This window comes from Eumetopias jubatus, unplaced genomic scaffold, assembly GCF_037043125.1.
Source record: "Eumetopias jubatus isolate StellerSeaLion01/CBP00866 unplaced genomic scaffold, mEumJub1_p1.0 scaffold_9, whole genome shotgun sequence".
Taxonomy (NCBI): Eukaryota; Metazoa; Chordata; class Mammalia; order Carnivora; family Otariidae; genus Eumetopias; species Eumetopias jubatus.
Window position 1 is genome coordinate 50,469,377 of NW_028274815.1, and position 22,116 is coordinate 50,491,492.

The following is a 22,116-nucleotide window of genomic DNA, read 5'->3' on the forward strand; positions in this document are numbered from 1 at the left end:
GAGGGCTTGTTTGTGCTCCCTCCTGCTCCTTGGCTGTTTGTCCCAAGGCCTGTGACCTCGAGGCCCTCAGCCTTGTTTCGATATAAGCCTCACTTAGATCTGCGGGGAAGGTAAATCCATCACCAACCCCAAGGTAGTGAGTGTTTGGTGCAAGACACTGGGCTGGGATATTTTTGAAAGAGGTTCAGGGCTGTTCGTAATTCCAGGGGCTAAATGTCCACTTTCTGTCCAATAAGTAATATAACAAGGATGATGTCAAAGGCAGTGAGGCCCGTTTGGGGCCGTGAGCACCATGATTCTGGGAGAGGGGACGGTCCCCAGGTTGGGAAGAACTGCCCGCAGGGGCAGGACCCCTGTCCTGGTTTGCCAGCAACGGAGGGGTTTCCTGGGGTTTCCATGCTGCCACTGGCGCAATGCCGGGCAAACGGGAACAGTTGGTCCTGCTGACCCGTGGGATGGACAGAACCACCTGTGAGCTGGAGACAGCATCCCGTGTCCTTCTGGAGGCTGTGGCCACCTGGGGTCCAGGCCCGGCATCCTCCCCTTCCCTGATGTCTCTTCCCTCCCGCCCCCCCCCCCGGCCCCGTTGCCTTTCAGTGGCTGAACCAGAGCCATAACGCTTGTGTCAACTATGCAAACCGCAACGCTACCAAGGTGAGCACCACAGACCACTGTGCAGTGGTGGGGAGCAGGCCGGGGGGCACCCTCATCCTCCCTTCAGTGTGGCATGCCACCATCGGGGGCTGCTTCCTCTGAGTTAAGTCTTGTGCTCCTTTAAGCACCTGATTTAAACTGCCAACCCTTCTAGAACGGCCCCGCTGGGGAGGGGCTGCTCACATGAAGTGAAGAAGGCCCATAAAATGGAAATAGAGTGGAGGCGGTGAGAGGGAGGAGCTCTGTTGGCTTCAGCATCCTCCTTGGGCAGCTCTTATCCCCAGATCTTGGATTAGGATGGCATCAGCCACATGGGGACCAAATTCCCCTAAAGCTTCCTCCAAGCTTGCCTGGGAGCTGTCTTGGTGCCCCCACACGATCGGCTGTAGAGCTGAAGGGCTGCTCTTGAGGGGTGAGGGGTCTGAGGGGACCGGCCCCCCTCCCCCCAAGTCCCCTGCGCTCCTGGGACAAGCTCTCGGTGGAGGCCCTGTCGCCCTTCCCTCTTCTAGGAAGCAGCTGGGTCCCTGCTTCACTGGCAAGGCTGTCTGTCCTGCACTTCTGTCCCAAGGCAGGGAGAGGGGAGGAGGAGTCCAGGTCCCCTTGGGGGGCTGTCGCTTGGGGAGGGGAAGGTGTGGGCATTCTCTAACCCTGGGGCAGAGAGGGGAGAGCTAGGGGCTGGCCTGGGTGGTAGAAACTTCCTGGCCTGAAACTCTGAGGACGCCCCGCTTCCATCTGCATCTCGCGCATGCGACCCACATGTGTATACCCCTGCTTGGATGGCTCCTGTTTGCCTTAAACCAAACATCTCCAAAACTGCCGTCAGAGCACAGTTAAAGGCAAGTTCCTCAGCTCCTTCTCTTGCTATCCGTTGCAACCTGGGTTGCATGTCTCTGTAGAAACGCTGAGCAACTATCATCTGTTGGCCTGGCAGCCCGGTTGCCGCCCGGGTTGACAAGGCGCGGGAGAGCCAGCCAGGTGTAGCCAGCCATTTCCACCTGGGTGGTCCTCCAGGTACCAGCAGCCCACGTCCAGCATTCGGTCCTCCTCCCCTGGCTCTGCTTGCCCTAGCCATGAATGACCCATTTTGGCCCTTGCCGTTGTCTACCTTCAGCCAGCAGGGTCTGCCAGTGAGCTCTAGAGAACAGGACGAAAGTACAGCAGGCCCATTGGCTTCTCCTGGGACATTGCTGCCCTGTATTTCCATGTCTGGAGCTGTGCTGAGGGAGGCCCGGATCCCTTTGGCTTCCAGAGGGACCTTTGCCTTCTCACCTGGTGGTGGGCGGGAACGTCTCTTGCAGGCTGGGGCTGTTGGCAAGGGCGGGGTATGGCAGCTTTGGGCACCCAGTGGGCCTGGAACTCTGTCTCTCTGCCTTCCAGCCTTCTCCTGCGTCCAAGTTCATCCAGGGCTACCTGGGAGCTGTCATCAGTGCCGTCTCCATCGCCGTGAGTAACTCTATCCCTACTTTTCTGTCCTGCTGCTCTGCGGCTGCCCCCCTCCTCAGCAGCTCTGGCCAGACCTGTCTGAGATCAGGGCCAGGTGAGGGTGTGGGAGACAGAGGGTCGTGTGGGTGGGCCGCCAGGGCAGGCTTTCTAGGCAGAGAAGATTCTGGTGATGCTTTAATAGGCATGAACTTGAATAGAGACAGTGCTGCAGATTTTGGAGAGCAGGTGGGGAGGGGAGGTGGTGCCCATGAGTGACACAAAGGGCTGCATACTCCAGCTGAGGGCAGGGGGTCTGTTGCTAGAGGGGTCTGTGTTTACCTAGCACCCTCCCCGGAGGAGCCGCTCTTCACTCTCGGTAATGGGGCTGATGCAGGAAGCAAGGGGCTCAGGAACAGTGGTAAAGCTGGGCCACATGCTGGCTCCCCTTTGCTCTCTGCCTGAGCTCCCAGGGCACTGTTGTCCCCCCTCGGAGGCCTTGGTCAAGTGGTCACATGTCCACTTCCTCCCGGAGGCCGATAAGCTCCTCAGGATGGGGGCGATAGGTTCATTTGAATCCCACAGGACTTTGAGAATAGAGCAGAATAGAAGTAGGCTAGGTTTGTAAACTGCCTATGTGAGCATAAGGCTGGATCCCAGATGAGGGCTGAGTGCAGGTGACACAGCGAGGGGCCTGGGCCAGAACCAGAGTGGAAGCTCAAGTTCCCAGGACCTTGGGTACACTCATCCCACTCTGGAACCCTCCTTGCACCTCCGTCTGTACTGTCTAGATCCTGGCTGGGTGGTCTCCTATAGCTGACTCCAGAGGGTAAGAGTCACTTCACAACTTCGTTATTTTATTCATCACACAATAAATACACGCAGTTGGTAAGAAAACACTTAGAAAATTCAAATTTAGAAATTCACATATAATGAAAGAATTCACATATAATAATCTTTTTGTAAGTCCCGCTTTCCTCATCTTTCTCATGTCGTTAAGTATAATAATTGTTCACAACTATGTTCTAAACCACTGTACCACACACCATCATTGATTTCACTGTTCTGGGAAGGTAGGGATTTGGGATTGTTTTGAGATGGCTTCATTTACTCCGCTCCCATGTAGACCACATCCTCTCCAAATGCCCTGTTGGGGAGTGATCCCCATTTCGTGCCCAAGATCGAGCTCCCTCCCTGAATCCTTGTCTTACCCCAAGCAAGAAGCCGGACATTGCCAAGTCTATTCAGATGACTTGCCAAGAGACTGCAGACCCCACCCTGGTGGTCCTCAACCCAGCAGAGACTTCATTTGGGGTCATACAAATTGGCAGTCCCTGATTCTGGGGGGCTACTGGCAGAGGTCAGGGCTCTTGTGAGGGAGGGAAAGGGGCTCTGTTGCCTCCTCCTTGCTCTTCCTGACAAGAGGAGCTGATGGCCCTACCTGGTTCAGCAGCTTGAAAATCCCATTTTCCTTCTTGGAGATGAAGGGTGAGGTGGGGCGGAGCTGGGAGGAGGAAGCCCCGACGGATAACACTGAGCAGCCCTGACTGGGAGGGGCTTGAGTGAAGGGGACCACCGTCCTGCTGGGACGTCCTCCTCCTGCAGGCATGGCGCTCCAGGCTCTCTGCACCCCCATTCCTCACTGTCCCACGCAAGGGGCCCTTGGTCATTCCATCCCTACCACTTCCTAGGATCAGAGCTAGCCCAGGTTGTGGGGTGGGGGCTCTGATGCGCAAGCCGCAGTTACTGGGGACCCTCCGGGCCCTCAGAGCCAGGGTCTTACCCTCAAGGACTGGGGGCCTCACGCTGGGCTGCCACAGCCCTCAGGGACTGTGCCTGTGCTGGGGACACTCTCCTTCCAACTCCCTGCCTAGCTGCAGAGCGCTCAGAGACTTTTCCTGACCACACCAGCCCAAACTGTCCCCCACCCCCAAGTCCTAGAAACTTCTGTCCTTCCCACACATTCAGTTACACCCTGTGTCCTGTCCTGTCATTGTTCCACTGGATTACAAGTTAACCAGGGACAGGCCCTGTGTCTTCTCCCCCACAGAGGGGGCGCAAGCACTGCTCCATAAATACTTGTTAATTAGGTTGCTGATAGATTGCCGGCCTCAGGAGGCCCCTCTCCGCCTCGATCCTCGGGCTCAGCGGTGGCGGCGTCCCTCTGCCTGACGTCTTCACACAGTGAGGGTCTAACTCTGGCAGATGGAGCGGAGTTTCTGACTTGGAAAATCTGCAGCTTGCTTGCTTTTCTTTTGTGTGTGTAAATCACAAAACCTCCAAAGAAAGAGGCTTTATTTTATTTTCCTTTCCCTTGTTCTCTGGAACCCTGGGCCCGCGGCCTCATTAACTGATCTCTGCTTCAATTAGTGACAAATCCCCTCCCAGGGAGAACCTGTTAGGAAGAGATGACCTGCAAACAAGTGTCACGGCCCCAGTGGTTGGCCCAGCTCTGGCATTAATTAAACGAGTCCCTACAAGCAGGCGGTGTGGATGGGGCGGGGGGCTGACAGGCTGAGGGCAAATCTCAGGGACTGGGGACAAGCTGGCCTGGAGGCCAGGCCCTGAGAGGCCAGCCTTCTCCCTGGACCTTTTCTCTCCCTCAGAAAAGCCAGAGCCCTGACCTTGGCCAGCCACCCCCAGAATCAAGGACCCCCAGTTTGCCTGGCCCCCTGAATGAAGTCTCACGGTGGCCCGGGACCCCCAGTGCAGGGGTAGCAGCCTTTTGGTGAACTCTCTAAATAGATTTGGCAATGTCTGGCTTCTTGCTCAAGAATAAAAAAGAAATTTTGTCTTAAGTTATTTTTGAAATCTAACAGTTTGCTGTCTTTTAACAAAGGAAGCCTCTGTCAGTCCTCAGTGTATTTGAGTTTGGGGGTTAATGTTGAGCACTTCTGTGGTCAGCCTCCCTAGGCCCTGGCTACCCAAGCGTGAGACCCATGCCCTCCCTTCAGGGGTGTGTTTGTGCCAGGCATTTGGCAGGTACTGGGGGGGTGGGTCACACAGATTGGTGTGTCCTTCAAGATGCAGAGAGGAAAAGCTGAGGATTCTCTGTGGTAGAACCAGAATCATGATGAAGGTGACCCTTGGGTGTGGTGGGAACTAGGGAAGGGGCCCCTCAGTCACACGGGGCCAACTCTTCCAGGATAGAGCAGAGAGAGCTGGATTGGGGGATCCAGGTAGAGGGGGCACAGCACGTGGAGAGGCCCGCAAGAGAATGTGACAGACTCCAGAGTGGTGGGGAAATGAGTGCGGCCACCGTGGGACGAGTGATGGGGATGAGGTGATGGGGAACTGGGGAGGAGCAGGGCCGCTCGTGAAGCACTCACAGGGCCTACCCAGGAGTTAGGGGGCCACGCCAGCCACCCTGTCTCAACTCAGGGAGCGGGGGCGTCACAGGGGGTGCAGGCAGAGTGGGCTGGGGGAGAAGTCATGGTGGGGTGGCAGGCCCAGCAGATGACCTCCCTCATGGACACCAGGTCCTGGATGAGAATGGACCTGTGGCTGCAGAGAAAGGCTCAGGACTAAAGTCCTACATGCTGGTCAGGAGCTGGTTGGTGGATCCAGAGTATGAGAGACACTTTATACCTGATCCTCAGACCCCTCACGTGCAGCCAGGTCGTAGGTGGCTGAGGTCTTTCCCCGTTGGGGCATTGCTGATCTCCATTCCCAAAGGGTCTGGGCCCTGAGGGGTCCTTTCTGTATAGGATACAGTGATTGTCTGTTAACCTTTACTAGATACTGGAGTACAAGGAGGTGTCCCGGGGGGTCCCTGGGCTTGAACCCCTACCCCTCCCAGTTCTCATTGCCCACTGGCCACTCCAAGTCCCAGTATTAAAGTAGCAAATAATCACAATAATCATAAGGGCTAACATTTCTGGAGTGTCTTCAGTGTGCCAGGTACTGCTCAGGTGCTCCTCTTGATTTTTACAGATGAGGAAACAGAAGCATAGAGGTGAAATCCCAGAACTGGGATTCAAACACAGGCTTGATCACATGCTATTCTGCTAATACAAAGACCCCTTTTTCTTCCTGCTCCCACTGTGGCCTGAGGAGGAGGGAAAAGCTAAACAGTGTTCTTGGCTTCCAGTTTAGAGGAACTGTTACCATGCCTCCTGGCAGTTAAGTCAGCCCCCAGGTACCCTGAGAACAGCGGGGAAAGGAAACTTTTGAGAGGCTCTTTAGGTGTAATGGGGTTAGACCCTCTATCCAACTTCATACTTGGTTTCTGCACCTGTGTTTTCTGGCTAAGGTTGGGTCAGCAGCGTATATTTGTCCCTGGTCTGGAGCATGCCCTGCCTCCTGCAAGACCATGTCTGGCTGGTTCTGTGGTCGAGGGTGGTTCTGTGGTACCTCAGGGTGTTCTCTGTGATCCAGGGTGTACCTCAGAGTGTTCCCTGTGATCTAAGGTGTACCTCAGAGTGTTCTCTATGGTTGAGGGTGTACCTCAGAGTGTTCTCTGTGGTTGAAGGTGTACCTCATGGTGTTCTCTGTGATCCAGGGTGTTCTCTGAGTTCAAGGGTATACCTCAGGGTGTTCTTTGTGATCAAGGGTGTTCCTCAGAGTGTTCTCTGTGGTCAAGGGTATACCTCAGGGTGTTCTCTGTGGTTGAGGGTGTACCTCAGAGTATACCCTGTGACCCAAGGTATATCTCAGAGTGTTCTCTGTGGTTGAAGGTGTACCTTGAGTGTTCTCTGTGATCTAGGGTGTACCACAGGGCGTTCTCTGTTATCCAAGGTGTACCTCAGGGTGTTCTCTGTGGTTGAGGGTGTACCTCAGGGTGTTCTCTGTGATCCAGGGTGTACCTCAGGGTGTTCTCTGTGTTCAAGGGTATACCTCAAGGTGTTCTTTGTGATCAAAGATGTTCTTCAGAGTATTCTCTGTGGTCAAGGGTATACCTCAGGGTGTTCTCTGTGGTTGAGGGTGTACCTCAGAGTATACCCTGTGACCCAAGGTATACCTAGGAGTGTTCTCTGTGGTTGAAGGTGTACCTTGAATGTTCTCTGTGATCTAGGAAGCATAGAAGCAGAAGCATAGAGGTGTTCCTCAGGGTGTTCTCTGTTATCCAAGGTGTATCTCAGAGTGTTCTCTGTGGTTGAGGGTGTACCTTGAGTGTTTTCTGTGATCCAAGGTGTACTTCAGAGTGCTCTCTGTGATCAAGGGTGTACTTCTGGCCCTGCTGTCCTTCTCTGGGCCTAATGGAGGTAGGAGCCATTAGCCTGAGAATCTCAGGCCAAACTGTTGTCTCGCTGCTTTCACTATGATTGGCTTTCGGGTTGGAGGGCCCATTGCATGGACCCTGTAGCAGAATCTGAAGTTTTCCAGAAGCCTGCAGATGGTGATATTGGCAGTGGTGAGTCTGACATGAATATCGGTTCTACATCTATTCTGGGGAGGACAAGTTGTCCCCTCCTACATGCAAGGAGTCTGATGTAACTGGTTTTCTAGCAGGTGGCCAGCAGGTCCCTGCAGGACATGGTTCAGGGGTCAGAATTGGTCACTGTTGCTAGCTAACAGGACACTCATCTGCAGCTGAAGCTGATTGGCATTTTAGCCTGTATATGACTCTGTCCCAGCCACCTTGGCCCTTTGCCTGTGGAGGACAATTGACCTCCACAGAGGGTCATGGGGTCCCCTTGATTACGAAGAGTTTATTCTACAACTGGCGCCATCTGCTGGGCATTTTTGGCACCTCAAAGATTCTTCGAACTGCCCCAGCCTTTGCCCCACCAAGGCTCACACAAACTCCTAACCATCTGCTTCCATTATTACCCACCACCCAAGAGTAGCTCTAATTTCTGAACCTCATGCCATCTCTCCTTTCAGGCATGTTCCCTTCCCCATTGTTCTCCAGGGCCCCTCGGATCCCCTCATTACAGGTGCTAGTGAAGTCCACAGCTGGCTACAGACTCCCTGGTATTTCACGCTTCGGAAGTTCTACTGAGCCTTCTTATCCGGCTACACCTCCCATTTACCCTTCAGGACTCAGTCAGGCTTGCCCTTTCTCGGAACCCTTCATAGCCTTGGGGCCGCCCCCTCAAGGCAGAGGGATGCGACGTCCGCTCACAGGTGGAGTTGGACCTGTGTGTGCAGCGTCTAGCCCCGTAGAGCTGTGTTTGCTAAGGTGGACAGCTGGGGGTGCACAAGATAGATCTTTGTGGCCCTTTTTCTCCTGTCTCAGAAATCATGCACTTGACTTATTCTAGAATATGTATTAAGCACCGACTCATTTCCCCAAGCACCAGGAATTAAGGGAGGAGTAAGAGAGCCACGGGCCCTGCGCCCAGCGCTTAGGGCCTACTGGGAGGGATGGATATTTAGTAAAGAGGCCACAGGTAAAAATATTTCTGCACTATTCAGTTTTTTTAAATAATATACACATATTACTCCCAGCATTTTGAGGAGGTAAATAAATATATACTTCGAGACTGTCATAGGGACAGGGAACGAAGAGGTCTGGGTTCTGTGAGAAACTGAAAAGGGAGCCCCGAGTGAAGAGGGGGTCTCTCTGATATTTAAACTGAAAAGTGAGGAGGCCAAGGGGGGCAATGCTTGAAGGCCCTGGGAGGAGAGGCGATGGGGGGTGCGAGGGAGGGAGGGGGGGAGGGAGGGAGGGAAGGAGAGAGAGAATTGGCTCATGGGGGGAGTGGGGCCAGGCAAGGTGGCTGGAGCCTTGCAGGCAGGGCGCTGCAGATCTCTAAGTGCAGTGAGAAGCCCCTGGAAGTCTAAAGCAAACTGATACCCATCTTTAGAAGATCGTTCTGGCTGCTGTGTAGGGAGTGGACTGGAGGGAGCAAGAGCGGAATCGGGGAGCCAAGTTAGGAAGTGGGCAGTTGTCCACGGAGAAGAGATGGGTGTGCTTGAAGGTAAGCGGCCAGAGCAGAGAGAAGTTGTCACATTCAGAATACCTGGGGGACAGGACAGGTAGCTCTGCATGCTGGGCTGCAGGTGGGGAGGGAGAGGCTCCTGTCCAGGAAGACTCCTGGGTTTCGGGCATGAGGAGCTCCTGGGAGTGGGAGAGGACAGGGGGTGGGTGAGGAAGAGCAAGGCAACCTTGATTTGGGGAGTGTGAAGGTGGAGTGCCCGAAGCCGCTCCAGATAAAGGCATCCTGCAGGGGTTTGCAGGTATGAGCTGAAGTTGAGGATGCAGCCTGCATGCTTTGCTCAAGCCCCATCCCGTGTCTCCTCGCTGGCCTCACAGAAGGGAGGCTGCTGTTGGCCTGGGAGGGACCTTGGTGCCTAAGGAGACAGCTATTAGCTAGCTCGTGACCCTGGAGACCTTGTGTCACTAAGCCCCCTCCCCAGCCTGGTTCTTGGTGCTGGTCAGCACTTACCCCACCTCGGGGATTCTCAGGAAGCTATCTTTCCTCCTCTGCTCCTGTCCACTGCCCATGGCAAATTCACTGGCCTGGGAGCCGGAGCTTGGAGAGAAGTGGCCAGAGAGGGTCCACTGCTTCCTCAGGCCACTGCTGATGTCCCATGAGTCCTGGGCCCTTGCTTCTCCCAGGACCCCTGTCTGCAGACCACAAGGGGACTATCGTGTGCAAAATCCACACCCTGTTTGTTTTCCTCTCCGCCAAAATGGAGCCCCTGTTTGATTAATTTCTATTTTGTGGCTTATTTGGAGGCTGTTAAAACAGACCCTGGGGGACCCTCAGCGGTGATTGTTCCATATCTCATTATCTTTCCCGAACCCGATTATTAGCTCAGATTTTTCTGATCGCTAGCTGCTGTTGGCGATGAGCTGTGTGCCATTAATGCCAGCTGGTTCCCTTAAACAGGACCCTCCGTGCCAGGGAAAATGGGCCGGCATTCGGAGCCACCAGCCACTTGGCGTTTTAATTTTAATGGGCTCCACCAAATGTTCCAGGCCAAAGGGCCCCTGAGGAATCAGCACAGACGGGCTCCCAACCCCGCTCTGCCGCCCAGCCCAGTGCCTTCCCAGGCTGCAGCCGCCCTAGCCGCTGGGACAGGAAGGCCCAAGTTCGGGGCTGTGGCAGGAGTGGGGGACGTGGCCATCTGCCTCCCCTGTATTTGCACCTTCCTGCTCTCTGGCTCATCATCAGTTGGGTGGGCAGGGTGACCTCACCAGCTCCTAGTCTCCCCACTTTGCTGGTCCCCAGCCCCTTCCCTGGCTCAGGCATGCTGGCCATGCTCAGGAATGAGCATGTTGGGAGGACCCCAGTGGGCTTCAGGGAAGGGCGGGCCAGAGGAGATCTGGGACCTGGGCATTGTTTTCTCTTCTTTCCTCCCCCCTACCATGGCCTCCCACCCAGAGTTGGGGAGACAGGCTGGGACACTCACTGTGGACTGTGCTAGTCCTAGCCAGAGGGAAGAACAGCCAGTCAGGGAGGCTTGAGGACAAGTCTGAGTATTTGCTACAACCAGCGGCCACTGTTCCTCGTCCTTCCATTACACTCCAGCCCTGCTCATCCCCAAGAGGCTGCCAGGGGAAAGTCCCAGCTGCCTGCTGGCCCCCTGGAGGGCTCCTGCTTTTTCTAAAAGAATGTAGGGGGTGGGGCTGGGGTTTGAACCCAGATCTTCTGTTTTATAGCTGGGGTGGGATGCAGGCAGGGCTGGATCAAGGGCCCTATCTACCCTGACTGGGACTGCTTTCCATTCATCTGGGCCACAGCCTCAAGCTGGTCTTTTCAGGGCAGCTTTGTTATGCAAACAGCCAGTTTTAAATGGCACATTAGACATTAAAGCATCCCTCATTGAGATGGAAGGCACTTGGAAAGTAAATAGCAACAGTTAAGAGCAAACCTTTGGAATTAGCAGACCCCTGGGTTCAAACCCTAACTTTACATGCCTCATAATAGCTGTGTGTCCTTAGGTAAAGTTCCTTAACTTCTCTGAACCTGTCTGAACTTCTTTGAATCTGTAAAAAAGAGCAACATGCCCTATCTAGAAGTCTTGTAGTAGTGGGGATTTAATTCAGACATTTAATGTGACGTGCTCAGCTCATGGCCTAGCACCTCCCCGTGCCCCTTTCCTCCTCTCCTCCCACCACCAACACCTGCCTGTGTGTCCTCCTGCCTCTCTCTGTACTTGCCTTCTCTGCACTCTGTAGGAGCATGTGCCCTGGCATCTGGGGGAGGGGGCCACAGAAATAGGCAGTCACTGGCTGCCGAGAGCTGGGGAGCTCGGGACTCGATGAGCTCCATCTGTGAGTCAGGGCAGCCTGGAAGCAGGGCAGCAGGACCTAGTGCGGGCTGGCAGCTCCCTGGCCTGCCCTGCCGTCCCAGTGAAGTGTGTCGGAGCCGCCACACATGTCCCTGCCTCCCAGCCTTCCCTGGAGCAAGCAGAAAGAACAAGAATTGGACTCTGAGGATCAGCTTGAGGCTTCCAATCTAGACCAAACCCCCAAGAGCCCACGCTGGGTTTGCCTGGCCTCACTGTGACTCCGTGGGGCCCTGGGCTGCCCAGGGCCTGACAGGGTGGCACTTCCTGTCTGCCCAGGTCGCAGCACCATTCTTACTTTGACTGCTGCAGTCGCCCTGACACCCCAGAGGCCTTCCCCAGGCTCTGCATCTTCTCCATCGACCCAGAAGGTCGAGGCCAGAGGCGGGGCTGCAGGTGCAGGGTGGCCTGCTAGCTACCAGGTGAGCCAGAGCCGAGAGCAGGCTGCCCCAGGCCCCCGTAGGCCAGCAGTCCTGCAGTGGCCCCTGCTGCCCCTCCTCCCAGGAAGGATCTATGGGGCAGGGGCTGGCTCCGGCCTCCGTCTGGGGGAGTGGTGGCCTCTCTACCCCCGTCTCCGGTCTGGCCACATGCAGCCTCGCCTTTTCTCCCTCTACGCCTGTGCCTGTGCTGTGTTCCCCGCCACGATTCTTTTTCTTCTGCCCTGCCTAACCCCACCTTTCCCTCCTCCAAGAAACTCCCTTTCCAGCCTTTGCGGATCTCCATCCATTCATCTGTTTGTTGGTCCATGCACGGATTCCTCAGTCCCCAGTTTACTGAGCAAGTAAACATGCCATCCACTGTCCTGAGTGCCAGTCATACAAAGAGGAGAAAGGCGTGGTCCTGCCTCCCAGTCCTGCAGGGGCATCAGATCATGAGCGGTGAACTGAGTGCTGGGGAGGAGGGACTGGGGACGTGTGAGGAAGCAGCTTCCTGCCTGGGAGAGGCGACATTCGTATGTAGCTTCATTTACTGAGGTCTCTTACGCCCCAAGCTCATGCTAAACACTTTACATACGTTCTTATAGCAGCCCTGGGATGCTGTAGATATTACCGTCCCTTTTTACAGATAAGGAAACTGAGGCAGGGCAAGGTTCAGTGACTCCCACTCTTAGAAAGTCACTGGAGGGAGAGCTCAGAGGTGGGCCTTACAGAACAGCTGTGGACTGGGTAGAGAAGGAAGGCATTTGGGGCATCGGGACCAGCATGGGCAAAGGCCCCAAGGTGGGAAAGCTCCCATAGCATCTGGTGAGCAGTCAGGTGGATTCCTGGAAGGAAGGAGAAGGTAGGGTGTTAGGGGAGTAGGGGAGCCACGTGAAGGAGATTGCACCTTTTCACACAAGTCATGGGAGGAGCTGGTCGTGGTAGACGTGGTTGGACCTGTGTTCTAGAAGGACAAGAGACAGCATGGGGGACGGAATGGAGTAGGGAGTGCCCAAGGTAAAGGCAAGGGGGCCCCAGTGTCCCAGGCCAAGTGAGGGGGGCTGGGGTCTAAGAGAAGAGGACGTGAGCCCAGGATGTGCACTGCACCCCCTGTCCTGCTCTGGGCTGCTCTGCTTAGCTCGGTGGTCACCTGTGGGCAGGTGTGTGGATCTCCTCCTGAGCCCTGGTGGTTAGGCCTGTGCCTGAGCCCACAGTGGGGCCTGAGAAAGGGGGTGCTTAGAGGCTGAGGTGGGAGTGAGGGTTCCCACGCTTCATTTACTTGCCGATTCTGTGTTCTTCTAACAGCGGCCTTTCCTTTTTCCCCTCCTCAGACAGGTTGTGTGTGTGTGTGTGTGCGGGTATGTGTGTGGCTGAGGCTTTCCCCTCCGCCTCCCTCACGGGCTGGCTAACTGGGATGACTGGGCCGTGTTATGCTGTGCATAGTGGCACTGGAACAGGCGACGCTGAGGATTTGGGGTCTGGGGCAGACGGTGCCGCTCACTCTGCTCCTGCCCCAGCCTGCCAGGCCCCTGCAGCACCACGCATGCACGTTCTCTTCTCTCTTCCTAAGGTGGGCCTTAATGTCCTGGTTCAGAAAGCCAACAAGTTCACCCCGGCCACCCGCCTTCTTGTCCAGAGATTTGTGCCGTTCCCCGCTGTAGGTAAGACCTGCACCTGCGCCGAGGTGCCCCTGCACGTGGACAGGCATGTGAGTGTCACACCTGCGTGTGCGGGGTTGCAGGGCTCTTGGGGAGCTAGACTGCCTTTCCAGACCGCTTCTGACATCGGGGGTCTCCTGGTGTGGGCGACTAGAGCAAAACATGGGTGGACAGAAGTAAGGGTGACGGGGGCCCCTGCTGACAAGCCCTGTGACCAAGATCCTGCTTTTAGCAGTGGCATTAGCCCCCGGCCACCCAAAGGCTAGTAGATAGAATGCAGTGGATCCTGTGAACTTGGCTGGGGAAAATGTCTACACTAGCCTCTACCTGAAATTTAACATATCCTTCCATTGTGAATGTAGGCAGCAAGCCCAGTAACAAGCAAGAGCCGTGGCTTTTTCACCCATAGAAATCATAGATATTTTCACATCTCATTACAGTTGTTACAGGGATTCTAAAATATTGTTTATATGCAACACTAACTCAAAATTAGGATATTTATTCAATCCACTGGTAGGTCTTGTTTTTTAATTCGTTAATTAAAGAGAACACCTGTTACTATACCACAATGAAAAAATATTTTGATCATGTATTCCAATATAATCCCTTTATAATCCTGTATGTTTTGTTTCACGCATTTGGGGACATTATTTGGAGGGGGGCTCATAGGTATCTCCTGGCCTGTGACCATCACAGGGATTCCTGGCACAAAAGAAGGCCCAAAGCTCCTTCTAGTCTAGTGTTCCGAGCCCTTAGGTATTGTGGACCGTTGAGGTTCTGGAGGCCTCCATTCATAGTCAGGTAATTGTGGAGCATGTGCATGCGTGTGTGTGTTGGGGGGGGGATTTCGCTGCCTTCAGCCGAGACTTTGCTGGTCTTGGAGCCTCTGAGCTCCCAGGAGATGCCTTGAGGCATCCCATCAAGCCCAGCCTGGCTCTTGAGAACCCCCCACCTTGCTTGGGAAGAGGGCGCTGCAGTAAAAGTTTTTAAACTGAAAAAGAAACAACATTGACAGAAGCATGAGGCAGTACGTGATTGGTCATCAAAAGAGAAGTATACACTTGAACCATGACACCAAGCTCCCCATTTGATGCCAGAGGACAAAGATGGGGGCCAGCCCAGGAGCGGTGTGAGGTCCTGTGACCTCCCGTGTGCCAAGGCTCAGTCTGAAGAGCCAGAGTCAGATCCAGGTTCCTGGTCCCAATCTCATGCTTCACCTTTAGGGCTCAACTTCCCCACCTGTAAAATGGGAGCTCGGGTACCTACCTTCCTACAACCCAGAGCCATGGGAGGATCAAACGAGACCACAGACTGGATTCCATTCATAGGATAGTGCTTGGGAGCACCTGCAAAGCCCCTGCGAGAAGGTGGGAGATCATTACCTGGCAGCCCCACCTCCTTAATGGCCAGAGGCTAATGAACTCCCAGGACCAGCTGCCTGGGTGAGCCTCAGCTGACCCAGATAATTGCTATAGCAACTCCACACTTTTAATGAACTCTCAGCTATTTCTGGCATGGGCCACTAATGGAATAACTCTTTAGATCTGACTTTGTTAAGGGACCTAATTGAGCGAACAAGGCTGCCGATCCTGCGTTCCTCACTCTCCTGGGCTGGAGGGTCAGTTGCAGCCTCAGAAGGTGGCAGCTCTTAGCTGCACTGGACTGGATCTGGGACTTGGCTGAGATGTAATCTGTCCTTGAGACAAGCTATGCAGACAAGGACTTTGCCAGGGGGGTCCGTTCTAGCCTTGCTCTGCCGGCTGTCTTGCTGTATGACCTTGGGGCTTGTCCTAACCTCTGGAGCTCCTTCAGGAGGAAAGGCCCCGCCTTCAGGTTTGACCCTGTCTGCCATCCCCACCTGAGACTTTCTGACCTGTCCCTCTTTGGTCTCCAGCCTGATCCTCCTCCTGTCTTATCCGAGAGGAACCTGCAGGTCCAGCCACTGCTGAGGGGTCTCGAGATCCCACATATCCTAGCCAGTTGCACAGGTTGCACACAATGTGGTTTGTAGTCCTGATAGTCCTGGTTTGCCAGGATCCTGAGAGCAGCAGATCCTCTTTGGCTGCTTCCTCAGGCCTGCTGCCCGAGTCCTGGCTGTGTGCCTGCCTCCCTTCCACCCCTAGCCCCGGTCTCTCCTCACCCACATGGAGGCTTCTACCTCCCGGGCCCTTGATGTCCTCCCAGGCCCGTCTGCAAATAGCACCTGCTGACTCCCCTGGTAGATGCCAACACAGTGGTGTGCAGGATGAACAAGCATGCCCCCCACCCGCTTTGGGGCCCCTTGTTCTCTCAGGCTGTCATATAGCCCCTGCACTTGGCTACCCTTCACCTTGTTCTCAGGCTTAGACAGCTTCTCTAGGCCTCACTGCATGCTGGCAGGGCCTCGGTCCCTCCAGGCATTCACCTTGCTTTCCATGGCAGGCTAGACCAGGCCACGCCACGCCACGCCAACATCAGGGCCACCAAGAAGCTTGCCCAGGACTTGCTCTGGCTGGTAGAGGGTCCGTTGTCCCTTCAGACCCCTGGCATGATGGGGAGACAGGACTCACGGAGCCATGCATGCTCACAGGGAGTAGGTTGAAGTGATAGGATTAAGCCCTAGTTGTTGGGATGTGTGTGGGGGCTCAGGGTGGGGGGTGAGTGTAGAGCAGAAGGGGATCTTAGTTAGGCAAGGGCCCTGAAAGGGCCTCCCCACTCCCTCCCTCCTGGCCAGACTGGGAACTCAGGTTCAGGGAAGGAGGAGGCTCCCAGGGTCTGTTGCTTCTTCCCTCTGCCCTGCCCAGCGAGTTCTGCCCTGCTCCAGCCTGCAGTCTGGGAGATAGGAGGACACCTCCCTTCACTGGGCCCCACATGCTGCCCAAGAGAGAGATCTGAGACTCTGGGCTCAGGACACCTCGTTCCCCCACCTCACTCCACTGCCTTTACCCCCTCTCTGGCCTTGGACCAGACCCCAGTTCAGCCCCTCCCCACTGGGATGTCTGTGACAGACTGCAGGCCTCCCCTGGGTCTGCAGGGGCCCCACCGCTCTCCATGTTTTCCCCAGCAGGCCTTCGTTCCCCCTCATTCCCCACATTGTCTCTCTGGGATGACCCAAGGCAGGGCGGCGAGGCATCCCCATTTTATAGAAGAATAAACATTTTCAGACTGAAAGTTATCCTGCGTTGGCTACAGCCTGGGCCTCAAAGGCCCGGCCCAGACTACTTCCAGCCCACGTGGATAACCCCTCACCCACGTAGCTGAGAAACTGAGGGATGTGGTCCAGAGGCGCCCCACGAGGGGCACCCCACCTCCAGGCTGCCCCTGGTTTTTCAGCCGGGGTTCTATGTATGTGCATGCACACACGTGTGCTGAGTACTGAGAAGCCCTGAGGACGCTCACTGAGCCCTTCTGTCCCTCATGGTGGTTTCAGAGCCTTGCTGTGCCCTGGTCCAGAGCAGCAATCATGTGGGAAATCTTCGTTTCTATTTATACATGGATGTTAGGAAAGACGGTGAGCCCAGGAGCATGTGTGCTGGCATCAGAATCGATTGGGGACTGGTAATTAATTTGTTTAGACCTTAATTAATTCTCCAGTTCTTTCTTATTTGTGGACTGTCACGCTTAATTGTGTTCAGGAGCTTGAGCTCAGAGCAGGCCCTCCATTAATTGATGGGTGCTGTGAGGTGGGAGTTAATGGTTTGGGGAGCTGGGCAAACAGTGTAATGAAAGGTCAGTCGAGGAGGCATTGGAAAAACACCCTCCCCTCCCCAGGTCCAACTGCCAGTCTCCACGAGCAAGAGTCCATTCCGGGAGAGACAGGCCCCGCAAACAGCCTTCTCGTGAGGCCTTGGGCTGGGAGCTGGCAGGAGTGACCAGCGGGAGGAATGCGAGGTCGCAGGTGCCATGAAGGGGCACTGGTGAGAGGGAGAGGCATGCATGGGGCAGGGCCTTTAGCCAGAGGCCCAGAGGTGGGGATCCCCAGGTGTCCCCAGGCCAGCACATCTCTGAACCAGGCTCTGCGTATGTGCACGCAGGGGTGAGGGAAGGAAGGAAGCCCTGAAGGTCACCCCCACCCCCGGCTGCCTGGCGCATCCATACCAAGCAGGGGACAGGCTGTATCGGGTGCTAAGAAAGACCCCCATGTGGGCTTTGAGCTCCCTCAGGGGAGGCCTGAGCCTCAGCCCCAGCCAGCTGGCTCCCTGCACAGGGACTAACCTTCCTGAATGGGCCAAAATGCCAGCCTCATCTTCCCTTTGCCGGGAAATGACTTCTTCCTGCGCTGTCCGCAGCAGGCCCTTACATTAAATGTCACCGCTTATTTCATCACCAGGAAAAAAAAATCTCTGCATTCACCAGGGGGTCCGCTCCTCAGGATGTCTGGGCAGTCTTTGGGAGAAGGTCTTCTGTCCATACATCTGACCCACCGCATCTGCTTGCTCCCTTCATCCCCAGGCAGCCGGCGTCACCATTGATTTCCCCTTCCCGGCTCCTCGCTTGGTTTTCAAGCCGCCTGGCTTGCCTTGTCTGGGAGGTAGCCATGGCTGTGTGTCCAAGCCGCAAGGGTTAGTCCTGACCCCCTCCATCCCTCATTCCCTGTGGTTAGAGGACAGCAGCGTGCACCTGTATCAGCTGGGCCTCATGACATGCGTTCCTTCCATCCAGGTCAGTGATAATGTGGCGTCCACAGCCCTGAGGCTCCTTGGTCCCTTCCTTGACCTTTGCACATGTGCCCTGTTTGTCTGGAATCCTTGCTCTTCCCATTACCTCAGCCCCATCTTCTGCCTTCTCTTGACTGTCAGGCCTTTGTTTCTCAGCTCAGACACCACCTCCTCCAAGAAGCCCTCCCTGGTAGCCCCAGTTAGGGTTAGGCCACAGCACCCTGTGTGTGCCTGTGTGTAACCCAGACCTGCCCATTTTGTTCCTGAGTTTGCCTCCTTCATCAGCCTGTGAGCTCCCCAAGACAAGGACTGGCTCTCATTCATCCCCAACCCCCAGGCTCACCCTGTGCTTGAAACACAGTGTTCAGTGTGGGTTTGTTCAGTGATGAAATGAGTGCTTGGGCAGAAACGCTTTGAAGTTGGGTACTCATCGTGAAACCCCACCATGATGACATTGGTGGCCACATTCTATGGCTGCTTGGACATTCATTCTGGGTTTTTTTTTTTTTTTCATTAAAAAAATTTTTTTTTGACTGTTCTATTTTCTTATGTAAGTTTTCTCTAACACCATCATTCACACTTTCAGTTGGCAAGCCTAGGGTGGATGACCAATGAGCTACTTTACCAGGTCATCCAGGTCACATTCTCCAACCTTTCTGGGTTGGATCTGGAAGGATCGGTGGGCTGGGCTGGGTGTTGTAAGCATCAGCAGCCCTAGAGCTGACATGGACCCCAGGTATGGGGTCCGGGCCCATGGTGTCAGGGCCCAAGAGCCCGTGGGTAGGAAGGCCACGTTAGCCAGAGGGGAGTCTCTAGTGGTGTGTCCTAGGGCTCTGTCTTCAGTCTTGTCCCTTTCCGTTAGAACTGCATTGGTCACATTCAAGGAACAGGCACAGCAACTTGGCAGTGATTGTGAATTCGTGGGCAAGAGGTGCAGGATCTAAGATTGCAAGTTTTGATGTAAGGCTTGCTGTTCAAAAAAAATGTAGCTACACAAGTGTAGGCTTGCCCGAGACCTGACTTGGCCAGAGTGCTTAGGATGAAGATCCAGGGATTTTGTGGACTGTGTGCTCAGAATAGGTCTGCAGTGTGGTGTATGGCTCTGAGGAGGCTCACTCTGACTTCAGCTGTATTACTAGAAACAGAGACCCCAGAACAAAGGAGTCTGTTTAGTTCTGGACTCCACCCCTCAAGAGATGCTCCACACATAAGTAGGAGCCCAGCAGTAGCAGCAGGATCTTCTGAAAAACTGACAGCCTGTTATTGCAGTGAGCTGCCTGACCCCCCAGTTAGGGAAGCATCCAAGTAGCAGCCTGGTCCAAAAAGCTGTGAGGGGCACTCCCGTGTGATCAAGTCACCTGTTCCTAGGCACCTGTTCCAGGCCCAGGACCTGGCATACAGTAGGCGCTCAGTGAATGCTTATTGAATGAATGGCCTTCCGGGTCAGAGATTTTATAATGACCGAAATCCAGATAGCAGACAAATCCAGAAGCAGAGAAGGTGGGAAGCCCAAGGCAGGGGACGGGGTTATAAATGCAGGAAGAATAGGGGGGCCGGGATGGGCCGGGCCTGTGGGGGAAGAGCCAGGGCAGAGGGCCACTGGGGCCTTGGGCGTTAGCTTGGAGTTGGAGCTTTATCCTATGGTTAATAGGGAACTGCTGAATTTTAAGCTCAGGAGCAGCTGTGATAAAAGGGAGTTTTCCAGAAGATGAATGTGTTAGCAGGAATCTTTTATGAAGAGATCCTGAACTTCAGAGTCAGCCTACACCTAAATTTACTGGCTGATTTTTCAGTCCCGAAATTACCAGTCCTGAGTTTGTGACACTTTAGTATGGGTTGTGAAACTCTCCCAATTCTCAAGCTATTTAAAAGAAAATCTGTGTCATATACCACTGCCTTTTGGGTGGAATATTAGGGAATATCATGACATCACGCAAATGTTAGGGTGCACGTCCCTATTTGATAATCATCCCTCCTCTAAAGGCAGGGCTGGGGCTGTATTCCGGTGTGACTCACGTGAGTGTGTGTGTATGTGTGTTTCAGGTGGTGATGTCCCCCCGTGTCCACTTGTAAATACATCGACTGTGTCTGGCAGGGACATGAGAGCCTGGCTAGAGTGGTTGCCTCTGGAGAGGGTGTGGGGGAAGCTAAGGGTCAAAGGTTGGAAGGAGACTGGTTTTATTATTTACCCTTCTACACAATTTGAATTATTTACTGTGTGCACATACAACCCACCAAATAGGAGAGAGAGAGAGAGAGAGAAAGAGAGGAAGTAGAGAACTACTTTGCGGATAACTTTGTCCAGTGTCACTCAGGACCCAAGATGGGAGCTTGTCTCCTGGTTGCCATTGGAATGTTTTTTTGTTTTAATAAAAATGGTTCTATTTTTTTCTCCTGATAATATGATTGTTTTCTAAAGTAACAATCCTACTTTGCTCTCCAGGGTAAGTCTGTGTATATCCCTCCAAATTTGAGTAAACATCTAAAAATGTAGCAATCTCTATTTATTGTATCTCTACATAACATAAATATGCCTATATAAATAGATATTTAATGTAAGTGAGATCATACCATGTGTACTGTTCTGTAAACTGCATTTTAACCTCAATAAGTTTTAGATGCCTTTATAGGGCTGTCCTAAAATTTCAATGTATCTTTTTTTTTTAAAGATTTTATTTATTTATTTGATAGAGACACAGCGAGAGAGGGAACATAAGCAGGGGGAGTGGAGTGGGAGAGGGAGAAGCAGGCTTCCTGCTGAGCAGGGAGCCCGACGTGGGGCTCGATCCCAGGACCCTGGGACCATGACCTGAGCTGAAGGCAGACACTCAACGACTGAGCCACCCAGGTGCCCCAAATCTTAATGTATTCTAAGAGCTGCAATAGTACCATACTACACAACCTTGTATGTGTGTCCCTGTGCACATAAGTAGGAGCTTCTCCAGGGTGGAGGTTTTCAAACAGCCCCCTAGGGGGGCTTTAAAAAATGCAGAAATCTGGACCATCCCTCAGATTTCATTTCAGGTGTGCAGCCAGTGTTGAGGGTCACCAGTTGAGCCTTGGTACCTAGAAATGGAATGGCCACGTAAGAGGGCACATGGACATCTAGCTTTGCTAAGTATTGCCAAATGAGCATACTGGCTTTTTACTCCGCCTGCAAGGGTTACATTTTGGTTTCCCCACATTTGGTGTTATCAATCTTGAAAAATTTTTGTCTATCTGAAATGGTTCTTTTCTCTTTTTAATTTGCATTTTTCCAATTCCCAGAATGGTTGAGAAATTTTTCTTAACTTTATTGGGCTTTTGGGTTTTCAAATAGAAAAGAGAGAAAAAGGGGGCACATGGGTGGCTCAGTCTGTTAAGCATCTGCCTTTGGCTCAGGTCATGATCCCAGGGTCCTGGGATCAAGCCCTGTGTTGGGCTCCCTCTCCCTCTGCCTGCTGCTCCCCTTGCTTGTACTCTCTCTCTCTCTCTCTGTCAAATAAATAAATAAAATCTTAAAAAAGAGAGAGAGAGAAGGAGATCCCTATTTCATACCATACACAAAAATAAATTCCAGAGAGATTAAAGACCTAAATATGAAAAGTACAATGTTAAAGCTTCTAGAAGAAAATAGAGATGAACACTGGGGAGGGGCAGAGTTTCTTGATGACACAAAAAGTGCATACCAGAGGGGAAAGGATTGCTTATTTGATGACATGTTACACCATATGCCAGAAGTCTCCATCAACAAAGTGAGAAAACGAGCCACACACTATTCGTAAACCACTTAACCAATGAGGATCAGTCTCCAACACATCGAAAGAACACCTGCAGATAGATTTTTCTCTAGATTAAAAACTCTATCCTTGACTTTTAGTAAGATTGAGTTCATATTCATTGAATTTTTACTATTTCTTTTAAGAATTCCTACTCGAATATTTTGGTGATTTTGATAACTGTACCTTTTTCTTAATAACTGTTAAAGCTCTTTATACATTTTATGAATGTTTTTGGCCAAAAGTACCAGACTCACACTGGCTTAAGTAAGAAATGAATGTATTACTTCACAAAGGTCAAGTGCCGAGTGAGGCACCCGGGGCCTTTCCTTCCACCTCTGTGGTCTGCCAGGGGCTTCAGCTGCAGACTGGCCCCTTTTATGTCCCA

General features: G+C 53.4%; 1 protein-coding gene across 12 annotated transcripts in view; it reads left to right on the forward strand.

Annotated features, from left to right (window-relative positions):
* The window catches only part of SFXN5 (sideroflexin 5), a 114,980-nt gene that overhangs the window by 57,681 nt on the left and 35,183 nt on the right, over window positions 1-22,116 (forward strand). For all 12 annotated transcript variants that reach the window (XM_028116165.2, XM_028116172.2, XM_028116175.2 and 9 more), the window contains 3 exons: window positions 598-654; window positions 2,032-2,097; window positions 13,246-13,336. In XM_028116165.2, the coding sequence (XP_027971966.1) occupies window positions 598-654; window positions 2,032-2,097; window positions 13,246-13,336 (214 nt within the window). The remainder of the gene's footprint in view (window positions 1-597; window positions 655-2,031; window positions 2,098-13,245; window positions 13,337-22,116) is intronic.